We start from the raw sequence: 17,278 nt of genomic DNA on the forward strand, positions 1-17,278 counted from the left end.
TTTTTATTCTGGGACCCCACCTTCACTCCCATGAGTTACAGAGTTACAGAGACTCAAGGCAGAGCTGAACATGTCCTATCAAGAGGCAAGGAAGGCAGTGAAGCCAACAAATAATAGTAAGCCACCATATACTAAAAAAGGTTGCAGGGAAGCACTCCATTGGGACACGAACTGAAATGACTATTCCATCAAAAGTCATTCACCCCAGTTGCATGCTATTTATTCAGTTCACCAAACCCAAAAAACTGGAGGAGCTACCAGCCATATGAGAAATAATGGCTATAGAGGCTAAGGTACTGGATGACTCATTCCTGGAGCTCTTTCTGCAAGGAAAAGAAGAACAACATGTGAACACAGGCCAACATCTTTTCTTTCCAAAAAGGTCAAATCCAGGACATGAGAAAACAACGCCCTCATCCCTTTGGAAGTCATCAGATGGACCCAGCAAACTTAAAGGATTTTTTATTTTTAAAGGATTTCAAATTTATACAATGGAATTGCTGTGGATTCTGTTAGAATATGGATGACATTAAGGCCCTCCTATATAAGCATGAGCCAACCTGCTTTTGCTTACAGAAGACATATTTAATAGCAAATGAGGACCCTTACTACTTGTGTAACTGTTCAATTATTTGTAAAGACAAGAGTTGGAGATGAACCTGCCCACGGAGGAGTTGCCCTTCTGGTGGGTAACCATATCCTTTTTCAAGCTATGCCACTCACCACCAACTTAGAGGCAGTAGCAGTTCATCTTTCAGTAGAGTTCCTCTTAACTATTTGCCACCTTGGACACAACATCCCCCAGGCAGACCTTGATGATCTCATTCAGATTGCCTTCCCCTTTTCTATTACTAGGGGATTTCAACAGACATAATACTCTGTGGGGTAGTGCTATCATTGGAAGGGGTTGAACTATCAAAAATAATGATCTGGCCCTTCTAATATGGGTTCTAACACCTTCTTCAACTTGTCTACCTGGACACTTGCTGCGATCGACCTCTCTATATGCTCTCCTGCTCTCCTTTTGTGTAAGTGGGAGGTCGTATACAACCTTTATGGTAGTGATCACTTCCAACGTGATGTCCACCCTTTCTAAAGGGAGACTATGGCACCCGTCTAGGATGCTGCGGTGGAAGATCAATCATGCTGACTGGAATGCCTTCAAACATCTGGCATTGCTTGATACTACCACAGTCAGCAAGGAGCCAATTAATGACACATTAAGCATATCACAGAAAGTATCGTCAAAGCAGCGGCAAATGCAATTCCAAAGACATTGACTCAGTTTCTGCCGTTTCCAAAACCATGGTGGAATGCAGAATGCACAGCAGCATGAAAGGCTCAAAACAAGGCATGGGAGGATATTTCATCGTTATCCCACCACAAATAATCTGATAGCTCTCAAACATGCGTGCATCAAAGCACAATACTTTAGACGTCAGAGTCAGAAGGAATCTTGGATCCTCTTCACATCTTCCACTACCCAGTGGTATCTCCTAAGCTCCTCTAAAGTCCAGAAAATGAAGAGCAGATACACATTGTACACTACATCGATCGTAGAACATAATGGATGTGTAATTGCAGAGCCAACTGCAATTGCAAACACATTAGGGGAGACTTTTCCAAAATGTCTACCAAAACATCCTACTTCCCTGAGTTTTTGGACCTCAATGAAAAGCTGAAAGCCAGCTTTTGAAGTTGTCTTCAAATAACTATGAGGCATACAACCAGCCTTTCACAGAATGGGTCAGCTGCTCTGTCTGTACAACAGAATCTATCTTTAAGACTAGTTTTTGGACTCCTGGCATAAGGCAATCCTGTTTGCCTTTCAAAAGCCAGGAAAGGATCCAAAATTCCCAAATAATTACTGCCCGATTGCCTTGAAAAGCTGCTTGTGCAGGGTCCTAGAAAGGATGGTCAGTTCCTGCCTCATGTGGTATTTAGGAACAAATTACCTCCTTTCCAAAATAGTGTGGCTTCCAAAGTAACAGGTCAACACTTGACCATTTAATAAGACAGGAAAGCATTTATTTAGGATGCATTTCTGAAATGTGAGCACCTAGTGACGATTTTCTTTGATATGGAAAAGGCATATGACACAGCTTGGTTATTTGGAATTTTAAAAGATATCTATAATCTTAGTGTTGGGGCCATCTAGCATTTAGCCCTTTTTATTAAAAAAATTTTTTATTGAACCGCTCATTCCAAGTTCGTGTGGGGTCTCCCAAGATGGGATCCCTTCTCGCCCATCGTTGCGCTTTTTGCTATCAGAGTGAATTCTGTTACCGAACAACTTCCTCCTCCAACTGTAAACAGTGCCCTCTCTGTTGATGACTTTAGCATCTTCTCATAGCCGTGCAACATGAGGATTATCGAAAGACAACTGCAGCACTCTGTTTAACATATTAACTCTTGGGCTGTGGCTAATGGTTTCAGGTTCTCACCTCAGAAGACTGTCTGTGTATACTTTTGTCACAAATGGAACCTTCACCCTGAACCTAAACTCAAGCATGGACAAAACATTATTCCAGTAGTACCTGAAAGAAAATTGTGGGGATCATATTTGATAAGAAATTGGATTTTTACCCCATATCCGTGAACTACGGACAAAATGTACAAGGGGACTGAATCTGTTACTTGCAATTTCATCCAATAATTGGGGAGCAGATTGCTGCACTTTACTGCAATTCTATCATGCACTTCTAAATTAGATTATGGGTCCAAGTGTATGCACCTACCAGAAACAATGTATTTTGATGGCTAGACCCAGTTCGGCATCAAGCCATCCGCATTGCTACTGGAGCATTTCAAACATCCCATCTAGAGTTTGTACATCAAAGCAACTGAATCACTACTGTCACTCCGACAAAAGCAATTGTCACTAAATTATACCTTTAAACCAAAATCCCTGCCAGACACCCCTACATGGACATCCTTTTTTCGAGCCACGATGGAAAAATCTCTACAACATCCATCAGACTACGAACCGTCCCTTTGATATTTGTGTCCAAGAGTTTCTCAGAGAGCTTGATATCATGTTGCCCAATCACCTAAGCAATCCCCTTTCACCTTGGCATGCCCACTTTCCACCATGCAACTTCTCCCTTAACATCAGGGGAAAGGCCAGCACTTCACCATCTGTCTACCTACAACCCTATGCTGCCCATTGATCTACTTACTCTTGATTTCCTGCCTGTATTTACTGAAGGTTTGAAATCAGAGTCATTGTTGGATCTGCTGCTGTCTTCCCAGATCGCACTGTTTCTGAGAAGGTAGGGGATTGCAGTATACAGGGTGATTCACTACCAGTGCGACAAACTTGCAGGAGGTGTAGGGGGCACAAAGACGAATCGGAATCACATAGCATTGCAGGGTCCGAAATGCCTTCGTCATGCGGTAGAGGACGTTGAACGGGAGGTCGTGTGAACAGCGATCCCGCTGGAAGTCAGCATTTGCGAACCGGTTCCCGAGGCAGTAGGATGGACAAGTATTCAAACGTTGAACTGGCTGACATGCACCTCGCGTATGGAGCTGCGGACTGTAACGGGCGCGCCACTCTGCGCTTGTACCAGGAACGTTTCCCGCACAGGTGTGCTCCTCATCATACGATTTTCACACGTGTGCACAGAAGGTTATGTGAAACTGATTGTTTCACGAGAGGTACCATGAATTGAGAGCGAACGACGAGGATGCCAGACAATGAGGAGAATGTCCTATGTCTTGCAGAAAGCAATCAGAGTACGAGTACTCTAGCAATAGGCCAACGATTGGGTATTTCCCAATCCACTGTATGGAGGATACTGTCAACAAACCAAATGAGTTCATACCATCTGCAATGCGTCCAATCATTGGAGCCTGTGGATTATCCACTCCGGAGGACTTTTGTTACTTGGTTTCTTCAACAGAAACAGTTCGCAAATGCTGACTTCCAACGGGATCACTGTTCATGCGACCTCCCGTTCAACGTCTTCTACCGCATGACGAAGGCATTTCGGACCCTGCAATGCTATGTGATTCCAGTTTGTGTTTGTGCCCCCTACATTCCTGCAAGTTTGTCGCACTGGTAGTGAATCACCCTGTATATACTGAAGAGTTGTATGCTATAGAGCTAGTCTTGGACCACATAATTATCAAAAGTGTATAGTTTAAACAGAATCTTTGTGCATTACAGACTTTATAAATGATGAGATATAATCCTCATCCAGTCTGGTCCAGGATTCAGCAGAAATTGCATTCTCTGTCTGAATCTATATTTGACATCCACTTCTGCTGTATCAGAGGAAATGATCTGGCTTGTAATTGGGGGTGGCTCTTGTATATCTTTTACTGCATTTAGCCATCTGACTGAACCCTTTACACTCAGTCAGATAATATCATGACCACATGTCAGCTATTTTTAAATATTTAAGATTAATTAATTCATTTATACGTTTGAGATGTTTTGCTACTTATAACACTTTTTGATGTAGTGACCAACTTTCATTGGTCACTGTAATGTTTTTAATAATATTATAATTACCTTCTTTGAAATTATAACTGTTTTTTATTCTTTTATCATTGTGGCACATTATAGCCTCTGTTGCTGATGTGCCAATAAACTACAAAAACAAACAAACAAGCAGTTTACTGCAGAGGCTCCCAAACATTTAGAGAAGCAGGCCACATGAATTTTTGGAATATTTGGTGAGCCAGAGAAAATTCCTAATTACTGAAAACTTCATTCTCTGCATAACTTTAATGTTATTCAGAAAAACAAATTTAACGCTTACCTATATCTACAGATTCAAAAAATAATCAATGGATATGTAATATAAAATATATAGTTTGTTTATATCAAATTTTAATTATTACTTATTTATTGTACTAATCACAAAAATATAGCCAGTAATACAACAAAATTATAATTAATGCAATGAATGTGGTTCTAGAGTGAGACTGTTTCCTAATATCGGGTTTTAAAGTACTAGTTCCAATTCTTAAATAGTCGTGTAAATGCGGGTCAGTTAGACATGATTGTATTTTTGATTTTACATATTTCATTTTTGAAAAGGTCTGCTCACATATATATATATATATATATATATATATATACTTCCAAAAATTTGTTGTAACCTTCCTTGCACAATTTTTAATTTTTGGATAATCTGACTCAGATAATGTTGAATAAAATTGAATTAGATTTTCATTTTTAAATATTGTATTCAGTGCATCATTAGACTGAAGATCTACCAACTCTAATTGTAAATACTCATCAACATTGTTGATGGGTAAGTCAAACAGATTTTGAAAAAGTTCAAACACCTTTGAATTATTTTTAAAATCAGAAAATCTATCTGCAAAATTTTCCTGCAACAAACTAACGTTTTGAACAAAATTTTCAGTGGAAAAATTACAACTAGGCATATTTTTAAATTATCACAACATGAAAAATGTGAAAAATTATTCCGAAGTAGTTGACTTTTGAATAACTCCAGTTTTGTTTAAAATGCTTTGACATTATAATACAATTCATTGACAAGTTTTTCTCGTCCTTGTAGTTTCATATTAAGAAAATTCAGGTGTTCACATATATCTGTTAAAAAGGCACGTTCCACAAACATTTGAGATCCAACAGTTCTGGAACGGGTTTCAATTTTTTGTTCATAAATAGATCTATTTCGATCCTAAGTTCAAAAAATCACTTCAATGCGTTACCACGATTCAACCATCGTACTTCAGTATGGTACAACAAATCATCGTATTCAGCCTCAGTAGTAGTTTCAAGGGGCTTAGAGGGGGAACAGGTATCCTGTGTGTTATCAGACACTCAGTCTAAAACACTGATGGATCCAATATCTTTCTATTACAGAAGATCTAGGAGAAGTCAGGTTGGCCTGCCTCCCTAAAATCCACTCATGCACACCTCGATCGTAAGCCCTGTTACGTCACTTAGGTGGCAATGAACGTGTAGAGTGGTTCTCTTCAAGACGCTTGGTCAGCATGAAGAGGAAAAGACCAAACCCTCCAGCATATGACAGCACGACAAAACAAATGGCCCTCAATCCCCAACAGCTTTCACTCCCCCTCTTACAGCAGCGAGAGGATCAGAGTGGAAGCAGAGGGTGCTAAGAATCTCTGGGTACGTACGACCAGGCTCCATGCACGGAAACTGAACTTGGGTTGTTACAAAGTAAGATCACTCATCGGTGAAGGCAGGATATTAGAGCTGGAAAAGGAATTAGAAAATGTGAATTGGAATATCATTGGTTTGGCTGAAACAAGAAGAAATTAATCACTTATAAGTTTGTCAAGTGGAAATCTGCTGTACACCAATGGAAACAGTGAAAGGAGTGAAGGTGGAGTTGGGTTTCTGGTCCATAAAGATTTAAAAAACAACATTTTGGAATTCAAAAGTACATCACCAAGGGTGTCAAGACTAATACTCAAGATTTCTAAGAGGTACAAGCTAAAGGTTATGATGATTTATTCACCAACATCGAGCCATGATGATGAAGAGGTTGAAGAAATGTACACCGAAATTGAGAGTCTTCTAGATGAGCAGAAAACTCACTACATTATTATTATGGGGGACTTCAATACTAACGTTGGAAAAAAGACAAAACAGCGCAGAAAGGGGAACTATAGGAAATTTTGGAATTGGTGAAAGAAATGAATGAGGTAAAAGACTTGTGGAATTTGCAGAATCTCAAGGATTCTCATTAATGAACACTTTTTTTCTAGAAAAGGGTGAACAGAAAGTGAACATGGAAGAGTCCAAATGGATTAACAACTAATGAAATCGACTTCATCCTCACTAACAGAAGATATATTGTGAATGATGTTACCGTCCTGAATAAGGTAAACGTTGGAAGTGATCACAGAATGGTAAGATGTACACTTGATATAGATAAAGGAAAGGAAAAACTGACTCGAGTAAATAATACAAAGGTCTTTGAGATAACAGAAGAGGAGAAAAAGCAGTATGTACTGGAACTTAAGAACAAGTTTGAGCTTCTGCAGACTGCTCAGGACCAAGATATTGACGAGGAATATTACAACTTTCTGAAAGTGATAAAGCCCAAGAAACCTATAGGGAAAAAGAAATCCAAAGAAGAAAAAATTAGTCAAGAAACACTTGTTATGATGAACTGAAGGCAAAAAATGAAGAGCAAGATAAACACTGACAAGGAAAAAATTGAGAATACTGAGTTATGCAAAGCCATTAGAAAGAGACTCGTAGAGGACATAAGAAGATTTAACACAAGAAAAGTAGAACAAGCATTAAGGAAAAACAAAGGATTTAAATCAGCAGCCATGAGCGGTAATACAGAAAGACAAATGATACTGAGACTGAAGAATAGCGATGGTGTACTTATAAACAGCAGAGAAAGCATAATTCAAATAGCAGAAGACTACTATAGAGAATTATACAAGGAGCGAGGGAATGATGCCAGCAGTGGGGAAGACGGATTGCAATTAGCAACACATACGACATACCCGATATTCTTCCCGATGAGGTAGAACATGCATTGAAGAAAATGAAGAATCAGAAAGCCCCGGGGGAAGATGAAGTTACTGTAGAGTTGTTAAAATTGGGAGGAAGAGACAACACAAAAACTGGCAAGGCTCTTCACAAAGTGCATTAGAAAAGGTGTGACACCTAAGCAGTGGAATAATGCAATCATAGTTTTGCTGCATAAGAAAGGAGATAAATTGGAAATTATAGACCAATTAGCTTGTTATCCCACATCTACAAGTTGTTCACAAGGGTCATTACTAACAGATTATAGAGAATACTTGATGAGAATCAACCGAAAGAGCAAGCTGGCTTTAGGACAGGATTCTCAACTATGGATCACCTTCATGTAATATCACAGCTAATGGAGAAAGCAAATGAATATAAAACACCATTATGCCTGACATTTGTGGATTATGAAAAGGCATTTGACTCCATACAGCATAAGGCAATGTTTCAGGCACTGGAAAGACAAGGCATAAATACCCCACATATTATGATTTTTAAGAAAATATATGAGAATGCTACCTCCTTTATTAGATTAGACAAAGACAGTAGGAAATTTAAAATTGAGAAAGGAGTTCGACAAGAAGACACAATATCTCCGAAGCTGTTTACTGCCGCCCTTGAGGAAGCTTTCAGACGATTAGACTGATCGCAGAAAGGAGTCAATGTGAATGGAGAGTACCTAAGCCATTTACGATTTGCAAATAACATTGTGGTCATAAGCCATGATCCCAAAGAATTAAAAAGAGGAAAATCTTAATCATTTATGCACAGTTTGTAAGGATTTTGGACTAAAGATGAATATGGCTAAAACTAAAGTAATGATGAACAAGTATACCACAGAAAGGGAAATAATGATTGATGGAGCAGTAATTGAAAAGGTGGGACAAGTTATTAGCTATAATAATGATAAATGGCTGGAAGTCAAGAGAAGAATAAATTTTGGATGGATAGCATTCAGGAAATATAGTCACATACTGAAGAGCAATATCCCGGTTTGTCTGAAATGTAAAATAATGAACCAATGTATACTCCCCACCATGACTTATGGAAGTGAATGGGCACTCACCAAAAGAATGGAAGAGAAGCTGAGAACTACACAGCGAAGAATGGAACAAATTATATTGGGAATCACTGTTAGATAAGAAGAGAAACACATGAGTTAGGCAACAAACTCAAGTAAAGGACATTCTTATCAAAACTAAAGAACTAAAATGGTCTTGGGCAGGACACATAGCTCGAAGACATGATGACAGATGGACTAAGAAAATAACAGAATGGTACCCAAGAGGAGCTAGAAGAAAACCTGGAAGACAAAGGCAGAGATGGATAGATGAAATTCATGAGTTTGTGGGTAGTGAATGGATGGCCAGTGCTGAAAACAGAAGGAACTGGAAAGTTGCTGGAGAGGCCTTCATCCTGCAGTGGATTGAAAATGGCCGATGATGATGAGTAGTTTCAAGAAAATTTTTGAATTGCCGATGATTCAGATCAGTCAGTCTTGCGAATAAAATTTACTGTTGATATGACTGAATCTACACCCAAAAACTTTTTGCATAAAGACTGTTGGTGAATTATGCAATGAACCCAATTTTAGTATCGACCATATTTTTAACGTCATACATCGTAACTGCTGATAGCAAATTCCAATTCAATTTGAGGCGTCAATTGCTTCTGACACACTCTAAAATATATTTTCATCTGTTGCAACTAGGTCTTCAGTTACTGCAAAATTTTGATTTACACCTCGAATATAAATTAGTAATTGTACTGCATGGCTTGTTCTTCACTCTCATCAATTACTATTAAAAACTGTGAATTCACAAACTTTTTCTACGAGTTGATTTTGAACATCGGATCCTAAATCTTCAGTTGTTCTCATTACAGTTGATGAAGATAAACTTACAGATGCAAAATTCTTTACTTTCTCAGGACAGACTTCTTCTGCAATTGCCAAACAAATTCTCCATCCGTAAAAGCCCTTCCTTCTTCGGCAATGATTTGGGAGGCTCGAAAACTAGCTCTAATTGCAGATAAATTTTGATGAGAAAGTTCTAATCTTCTGTTGTTGACTTTGAAAAGTTTGGGTTCGTTCTTGGAGTTTTTTCTGCTTCAAAGCTCCCTGAAATTTATCTTAATTTGAGGCATGTTTTGTGGTGTAGTGACGTTTCACTTTATGTTCCTTGAACACCTACAAGGCTTCATTGCAAATAAGACGTGTAAGTATCATTGAGCAGAGCAAAAATGTAATTAATTGGCCATCGCTCATTAAAAATGCGACACTCAGCATCAATTTTTTTTTTTTTTTTTTTCTTTCTGCATCAACTTCGACATGATTTTTATAGGGTCACTGGAATAAAAAAAAATACTCATGAATATTGAAGTAAGCAAGCACTGACATGTCTTAATTTTTTGAACTATTTTAACATAAATGTTACTATTATATTCATATCACTCTTATATCATGTGAAATTAATAATATAGTTTATTAAGCTGTTTGCCTAATAAACTACATTACTATAATATAAATCTTATAATTTTATATTATAATAATTATAATATAGTTTAATAAGGTGACTTTTTGGGTATCTTACCGATACCCATTATCAGACCATGCTGTGGGGAGAATAGAAAAGGCTACAAATTTGAATATTTTAGGATTTTACAGTTAAAATTACCAATAATACAATTGCACTCGACAATACAATTGTCTAGTGCAGAGAGAGAGAGAGAGAAGTAGAAGGGAATCACAAAGAAAGAGAATGATGATGATATCCAGCTCAGGACCCTGGGTGTGCCAAGCCCATACTCACCAGATGTGAGCCCTGGGGTTATCTTTGCTAAAGGTTCTGTTATTTGGCATTGATTAATATCAGCAAGTAAAAACTGTACACATAATGCAAAATATGCTAAAATGTTTATTGCAAAATGAATCCTATTTAGATTTTATCCTGTGCTGCAGTGCTATTTCTATATGTTGCATTTGTGCTCAAACTTGTAGCACTTCTCATTAGAATTGTTTGTCCATTTGATGATTACTGCTGTCTCATCAGAGGATGAGCAGCTATGTGCCACTGTACTATGTAACAACCCAGTGATGATTTAAAATCACAAGATATGGAATGTTGGGAGCATTTCATTTCACTCAAAAGTACAGAATCTGCTTTATTTACTTGTGTTATTCAGGGCTCTTGAAGGCAGATGCACTTTATACACTAAAGTTTTTGCTTGAATATCTTCCCCTTTGGACATCTCATTAGAGTTCTGAGTGCTAATTTAATAATTGGTAATTATTTTTATGCATAGAGCTTGAGAAAATTAGATTTCATTATCACTGTAAACAGTGAAAAATTGTTACAGTATTAAGACTTGTATTCAATAATTATATGTGTGAGTTGATTTAGAAAGTTCTAATAATGAGATTATTGTAAAGGTAAAGCACTAAAATATTGTAGTAGTTGTGGGCAGAGAAATTGTGAACTAGTAATGATTTTATGATGAAACATCACTGTGAAATGCTTCAAGTTTGTGAAACATTTCCAAGCAATGCTTCATAGTTTGACTACTGGGTGATTTTGAAAGGTAGTGTGTCAAATTCCTCTCTTGATCAGATTTTTCCATCTCAGTAGAGTGTTGCCATTGAAGTAGCAGGCAAACATGACATTCAAAAAGAAACTGGGTAATGCTTCAGCTGATACTTTATACGTGCTTTGATAGGTACACTTACACTACCCTCCAAAAAAATATCTGGACACTTGTTTTCAAAGTCCATTAGACTTCTGAATAAATAAGTGACTCAGACTAGTATATAAGAAAGGCATATGAGACACATGTTAGTTGTTCTTGTGGCTGTTTCTCATATTATGGCTTAGGGCCTTTGGTAGTTATGGAGGAGCCATGAATGCTGACACCTCTCTTAACATTTTGGACAATCCCATGCTTCCTATTATGTGGCAGTTCTCTGATACACACCTATGTTTGTTTCAACAGGATAATATCCTATGCCATACCGTTGGTGCTCTTTGAGAATGGTTCATGGACATGAATCTACAAAAGTAGAAATGCACTGGTACAGATTGCCAATTTGAACAAAAAACACCTATGGGATGAATGCTGGATAAGGGCCAGACCAACACATCCCACATAAGCACCTGAACTGGTCACTGTTCATGCAAGAGGAATAGAGGAGTATAACTGCTGCAATCTATTGTTCGTTGGTGGAAAGCTATCCAGGAGGGGAGAGCAGTATGCTATTGTAGTGAGTGTCAGTGTGAAGCATGTATCCATATACTTTGTGGAAGTGATATGAGTCAGCCACATGAGTTTGTGTGGTGCAAAAATGCAAAAGGCCAAGGTGGACCAGAAAACAAGAAATTCTCCAGGCACAACAGGATGTATGTGCTGATCTTTACAGTAATTGACCTTTGTATTGTGAGGAAAATGGGGTTACCAGAACATTTCTTTTTGACTTATATTAATAATTGGGGGGGGGGGCTCTTGAATAAGCAGTTTAGTACTTCTTGAAGCAAGAGAAATACTTGAAGTACATCCCATCAAAGAAAAAAAGAAAAGTTGATGAATATTGCAAGCTATAAGGAAATTACAAGCCTGCTGAAGAAATAATCAGTAAAACTCAATTAAAATTTGCATCCTGTGCTTTGTTTACTGCAGAGTTTTAGAAAGAAAAGTCATAGATTTGTATTTTACATTAATTGCACTGGTCAATTTGTTTTAGCAAATTGTGAGTAAAAATTTCAAGACTGAAACAATTAGGCATTATCAAGAAATTTAAATATTGATAATTTTGAAACAAAACTTATTTTGTATGAATAAACTTGAGGTTAATAATGAAATACAAATGAAATTATGTCATTATCCAGAAAGGAAAATTTTCAGCTTAGTGCCCTAGGCTATTGCATTACATCTGAAGTTTCGTCACTGGAAAGAAAATAAGAGGATGCAATCATTTGCAGAAATAATTTCATTACTTGCAACCCAGTGAAAGGTGTTGCTGTTGCTTTATCAATGAATACTGAAGTCTATTCACTGAAGGATAAGTAGAATCCAGTCCAACTGAGAGTAAAAAGTGAAGTAGAGCATAAAATTGATCCTAAAATTGGATTTTTTCCAGATTAAAAAAAAAAAAAAAAATCAGTCTTAAGTGAAATATCCAGCAGTAGCCAAGGTTGTGAATGCTAGTCTTGCATGCTCCCATTATAATGCTATCATGCAATAGGGTTTTTCTTGTTCTAGTAGTTATTATTAATGATAATAAAGCTGAGCATGAAAGTTAGGAATTTAAATGCAAGGCTAATAGTGAGGCTCTCAAGCAAGAATGTGTCACTATCACAAGGAAATTGTTGTTTTGTGCAGACAGTATGCAAAGATTATAACAGTTACAGTAGTCCCTCGATTTAACGGACTAATTGGGGGAAGAGGTGTCTGCTATTGCCGAAAGTCCATTAAATCAAATGTATTTTAAAAACATATATTAATAACGAGCTTACAATGTACAGGATATATTAAAATGTTATTATAATGTTTAAGTATGAATAAATTATTATTATAATGTACATTGAGTAATTTATACATGCCATTAAAACATTTGTCAAAAATATAAAATTAAATTTATGACAGGAACCAAATTTTATTTTAATTAAACACTTCAAAAACTATACAATGTAACTAATGGAGTGTTTCCACCACTTTTTTTTTTTTTTTTTTCTTAAAGCTCACACAAAATTGTTTTCAATGTGAACATTAGTTTTTTTCATTTAAATCCATTTTAGAGGGAAAAAAATACTTTAAAATTCTTAAACTCCACTGAATAAAAAACATACAAAAAACATTAAAAAAATATACATAATATTCAATATTAATATTATCTTAATTGAAAGAATCACAATTTTCAGGGTCAGAAACAACTGTCATATGGAGGGAGAGGTGTTAATTCCTTGCTGGTAGAGGGTTCTGAAACATCCAGTTAATGAAGTGGTCTTGAAGAAATCATCAAACTTCAGTTGCCTTGCACCTTTGTGCTGCTTCCTTATTACTGTAGATCAAAATTCTCTAAAATCTTCATAATAAGGAAGCACATCAGGGTGTGATGATGATTCAATATAATGTATGATGTCATCCATGTGTTGTCTTATAACAGACAATTTAGGTTGAGGTGCAACTGATTCCTCGTCTTTGTCATTATCATCGTCCTATTGTTCTCCATGAACATTTTCCGCAATCTCTCCCACAGAAAAAATTTGATAGCCCAGATCACCTTCATCATTTTTGAGCCACTGTTCAACATCGTTGTCAGTTGCATTTTTGTTGCCGGCTTTCAGAAGAGTGTCCCGCAAATTAGACACCTCAACTCCCTCAAAGTCCATTTCAGGTTCTACGTTGTACAACAACTTCTTCTCACCATTGGCCAAGGTAGTAATATTCATATCTTTCCACACAACTGCTAAGTTGAAGATAGCAGATCTGATGTTGTATGCATGTAAATTTTGCAGTGTTCTGGTGCCTCTTGTATCTTCTTCTTCTGCGTCTTCTGTTTCTTCCAAAACAACCATCATCTCTTCCCAAAACTTCTTCTTATACAACCTCTTGCATGCAACGATTACACCCTGATCCATCGGCTGAATCAGTGAAGTAGTGGTAGAAGGCAGAAAAACAATTTAATTCCCTCGTCCCTGCTAATTAACCTCTCAGCATTAGGGTGAACAGGTGCATTATCTAGCAGTAACAGCCTTTATTTCATTAGAAGGAATTTTCAGCACATCTGATGTGTGACGCTATCAGATATAAATAAGTTCTAAATTTTTTTCTTTAGGACAGAAATTTGTCCGTTAAGTGGAGCGCCTGCTGTACTTTGAAATGGAAAAGCAAGATAAGAAAGAAGCAGCTGGGAAAGCATTGGAATTGGAGGAAATGAAGGCAGCTTGGAGCGAAAGATGCAAAAAACAAGGATGAAATTGCAGTTCTTCAAATTGTTTTGATACTTGGTATTCCAATCAAGCATCATTTATTCCATGAAATTTATGCTACATACACATTTTTTCATGTTTACAAGACTTCTTTATTTCCCATTTCTTGATGTCAAATTATGAATTATATTCTTCATTTTATGTACTTTATTCATTATTTTCTTTTTAATAGTAATCCCAAATATAATTGTTTGGGATTACCCTTCAAATACTTTGGTGGGTTAATAGTTGAGGAGATATAAGAATGTGCTTCCCACATGATATTCCCAAGTCATATATTTCAAACATATTCTTAACTGTTTTAAAAATTAGTTTTTAAACTTAATTTTTACCTTTCAGGGTAAACATCTGTATTATGTCAAGTGGAAGAATTGGGACAGTGAATTCAATACGTGGGAGCCTTTAGGCCATCTTAATGGTTGCAGAAGTGCTCTAAAATCATTTCACAGAAAATTGAAACATGGGTAAATATGTTTCAGTGATTTAGAACACTGCAAATATTAGTTCACAGTAATTGGACATTAATTTTTTTCATTTTACTTGAATTTCATATTCAGAGTTGATTTTTAAAAATTAGAGTAAAATCCAGAAAAATGTTGAATCATTATAAGCATAATAAAATGATTACATCCAAAAATCCAGCAACCTCTGGGCCTGGGATTACAATTTTTTGACTGTAAATAAATCTAACAAGTCATGAAATGCTAAAAATTCAAACAATAAAAATTCCTTTAACCTTGGGCTGTTGGTCAAAATTTGGAAACAAGAAACTTGGCACATCGAAGTTGCCAAAGCAGTCGTCTACAAAATTGATATTCCATTTAAAAATATATATATAACAAAGAGAAACAAAATATTCATGTGATATTTTTTATATGATGATTTTTTAGCACTTTTTAGGAATAAAGGTAAAGTAAAATATTCCCACTGCCTTTCTTATAATTGACATGGAAGAATTGCCTGATGCTTTGGTGGCACATGAAGGTGTTCCACAACTATTAGAACACTATCAGTTGCCTTAAAATTAAAGGCAGAAATAAGGCAAAAAAAAGTTACTTACTTCAAAGAAGAAAACACATTCAGTTATTGAACAAGTTTGCTGGCAAGATTGAAATATGAGAAAAGTCAGTTTTCTGAACTGTATCCTTGGCCAATTATACTCTTGAACATTGATTGAAAGCAACAATCACACACACACACACACACACACACACACACACACACACACACACACACACACACACACACACACACACACACACACACACACACACACAATTCTCCATAACTGTGTTTGGATTCTTTAAATATAGTACTTGCATGTCTGTTTTACTTACCAAAATAATAAATAGCTGTATGTTATATGTAATTAAAAATGCAAGAGTAATGAGTACAGCTGTAATAAAATACCCGGGAAAAGCTTGCTGTGATTGTTCAGATAGCTGTAGCAAAAACCCACAAAACAGAAAGGCACAATGCAAACAATATGGCCCAAAGATGATTCTCTCCCTCACTTTAGAAGACAATAAAGATTAATAAACACATTAATGCTTATTAATCTTTCAAAGAAAATAAATGTATGGATTGGCAACTCTAAATTGAGACACTGATAGAAGTTCAGAAATGAGCTAAGATGCTGCTCTTCCCTGTTAAATTAGTAAAAGCCACTTTTCTGTCAATAGCAATTATTAAAGGCTGATGAAGGAAGAGTACAGGGACACATCATGAAGCAAACTTTTTGTGAGTAAGGCATTAGTGTGTTTACTTATATAGCAGTTGAAACTTTGCTTTAATATAATAAGGAATTCAGAAAACCCATTTGTTAACTAATAGCACTATTTGGAGAACACAATTTTGTATAAAATTGAAATTACCCAATTCCTCCCCCTCCCCCCCCAAAAAAAAAAAAAAAGATTTCCGGCAATTCTGGTTTTTAGATGTTCTACCTATAATGTGAAATAATAAAAAAACAAGTTTGAAAGTAAATGCATAAAAAATCACTTATGACAACTTTTTTCAGAAGCCCCCTACTTGCTCTACTGATTGATTAATGTGTTATGTTTGTGGGGCAGCAAATGCCAGTATCCTCCATTTTGTTTCACTGTGCTCTGTTTTCTTTTTGGAAAAATATTTAATTCTGAAATAGGATGTAGTTTGCAATAAGTGCAGCAGTTTGTGAATACTGTTACCTAAAATTCCAGTAGAACCATAGAAAATGCTCTGCTGTAGAACTTCAAGACAGAGAAATTACACAGTGCTATTTAATGCAAAATTCCGAACATCATACCGTCATCCAATACCCATTGAGATGTTTGAGTTCAAAATGTGTAATAGCCTAATGGATAGCTTTATAAAACGGTATTGTTCTGTAACAAGGACTTTTTATTTATTTTTTTATGATCTCCAAACACAAAAGCTCTCAGAATCTGTAATACTCTAGTAACAAATGGGCTGAACATTAAGACAAAAGAGACTTGATATTGGACATGGATTTCCATAGGTTGTAATTTTCAGGAAATACTATGAAAAGTTATTCCAAAGAACAGAAGTAGAAGGAATAAATGAGGAAGCCTACATTTGATAAGTATGCTGAACTGTTAATGGACATTGACTATCTGAGATATGTATTCAAACTGGTTTGGAAAAAAGAGGTGGAGTTACAGATAATTCAGAAGATTGCCACCATAGAAATGTCTACAAAAAGCATGCAGCAAAACAGAATATCTGTGTGATAAGGAGTAGAGTGAGTTTCTAAGTGAGAAATTATTAATCAGTATCACTGCTTTCTTCTGGA

General features: G+C 36.3%; 1 protein-coding gene across 1 annotated transcript in view; it reads left to right on the forward strand.

Moving 5' to 3' along the window:
• The window catches only part of Su(var)3-9 (Suppressor of variegation 3-9), a 210,852-nt gene that overhangs the window by 106,180 nt on the left and 87,394 nt on the right, over positions 1-17,278 (forward strand). Inside the window, exon 8 of the mRNA XM_090390180.1 lies at positions 14,824-14,948. Within this exon, the coding sequence (XP_090246306.1) occupies positions 14,824-14,948 (125 nt within the window). The remainder of the gene's footprint in view (positions 1-14,823; positions 14,949-17,278) is intronic.

The sequence above is a fragment of the Mastigoproctus giganteus genome, chromosome 2 (genome assembly GCF_048544385.1).
Source record: "Mastigoproctus giganteus isolate SK-2022 chromosome 2, ASM4854438v1, whole genome shotgun sequence".
Classification (NCBI taxonomy): domain Eukaryota; kingdom Metazoa; phylum Arthropoda; class Arachnida; order Uropygi; family Thelyphonidae; genus Mastigoproctus; species Mastigoproctus giganteus.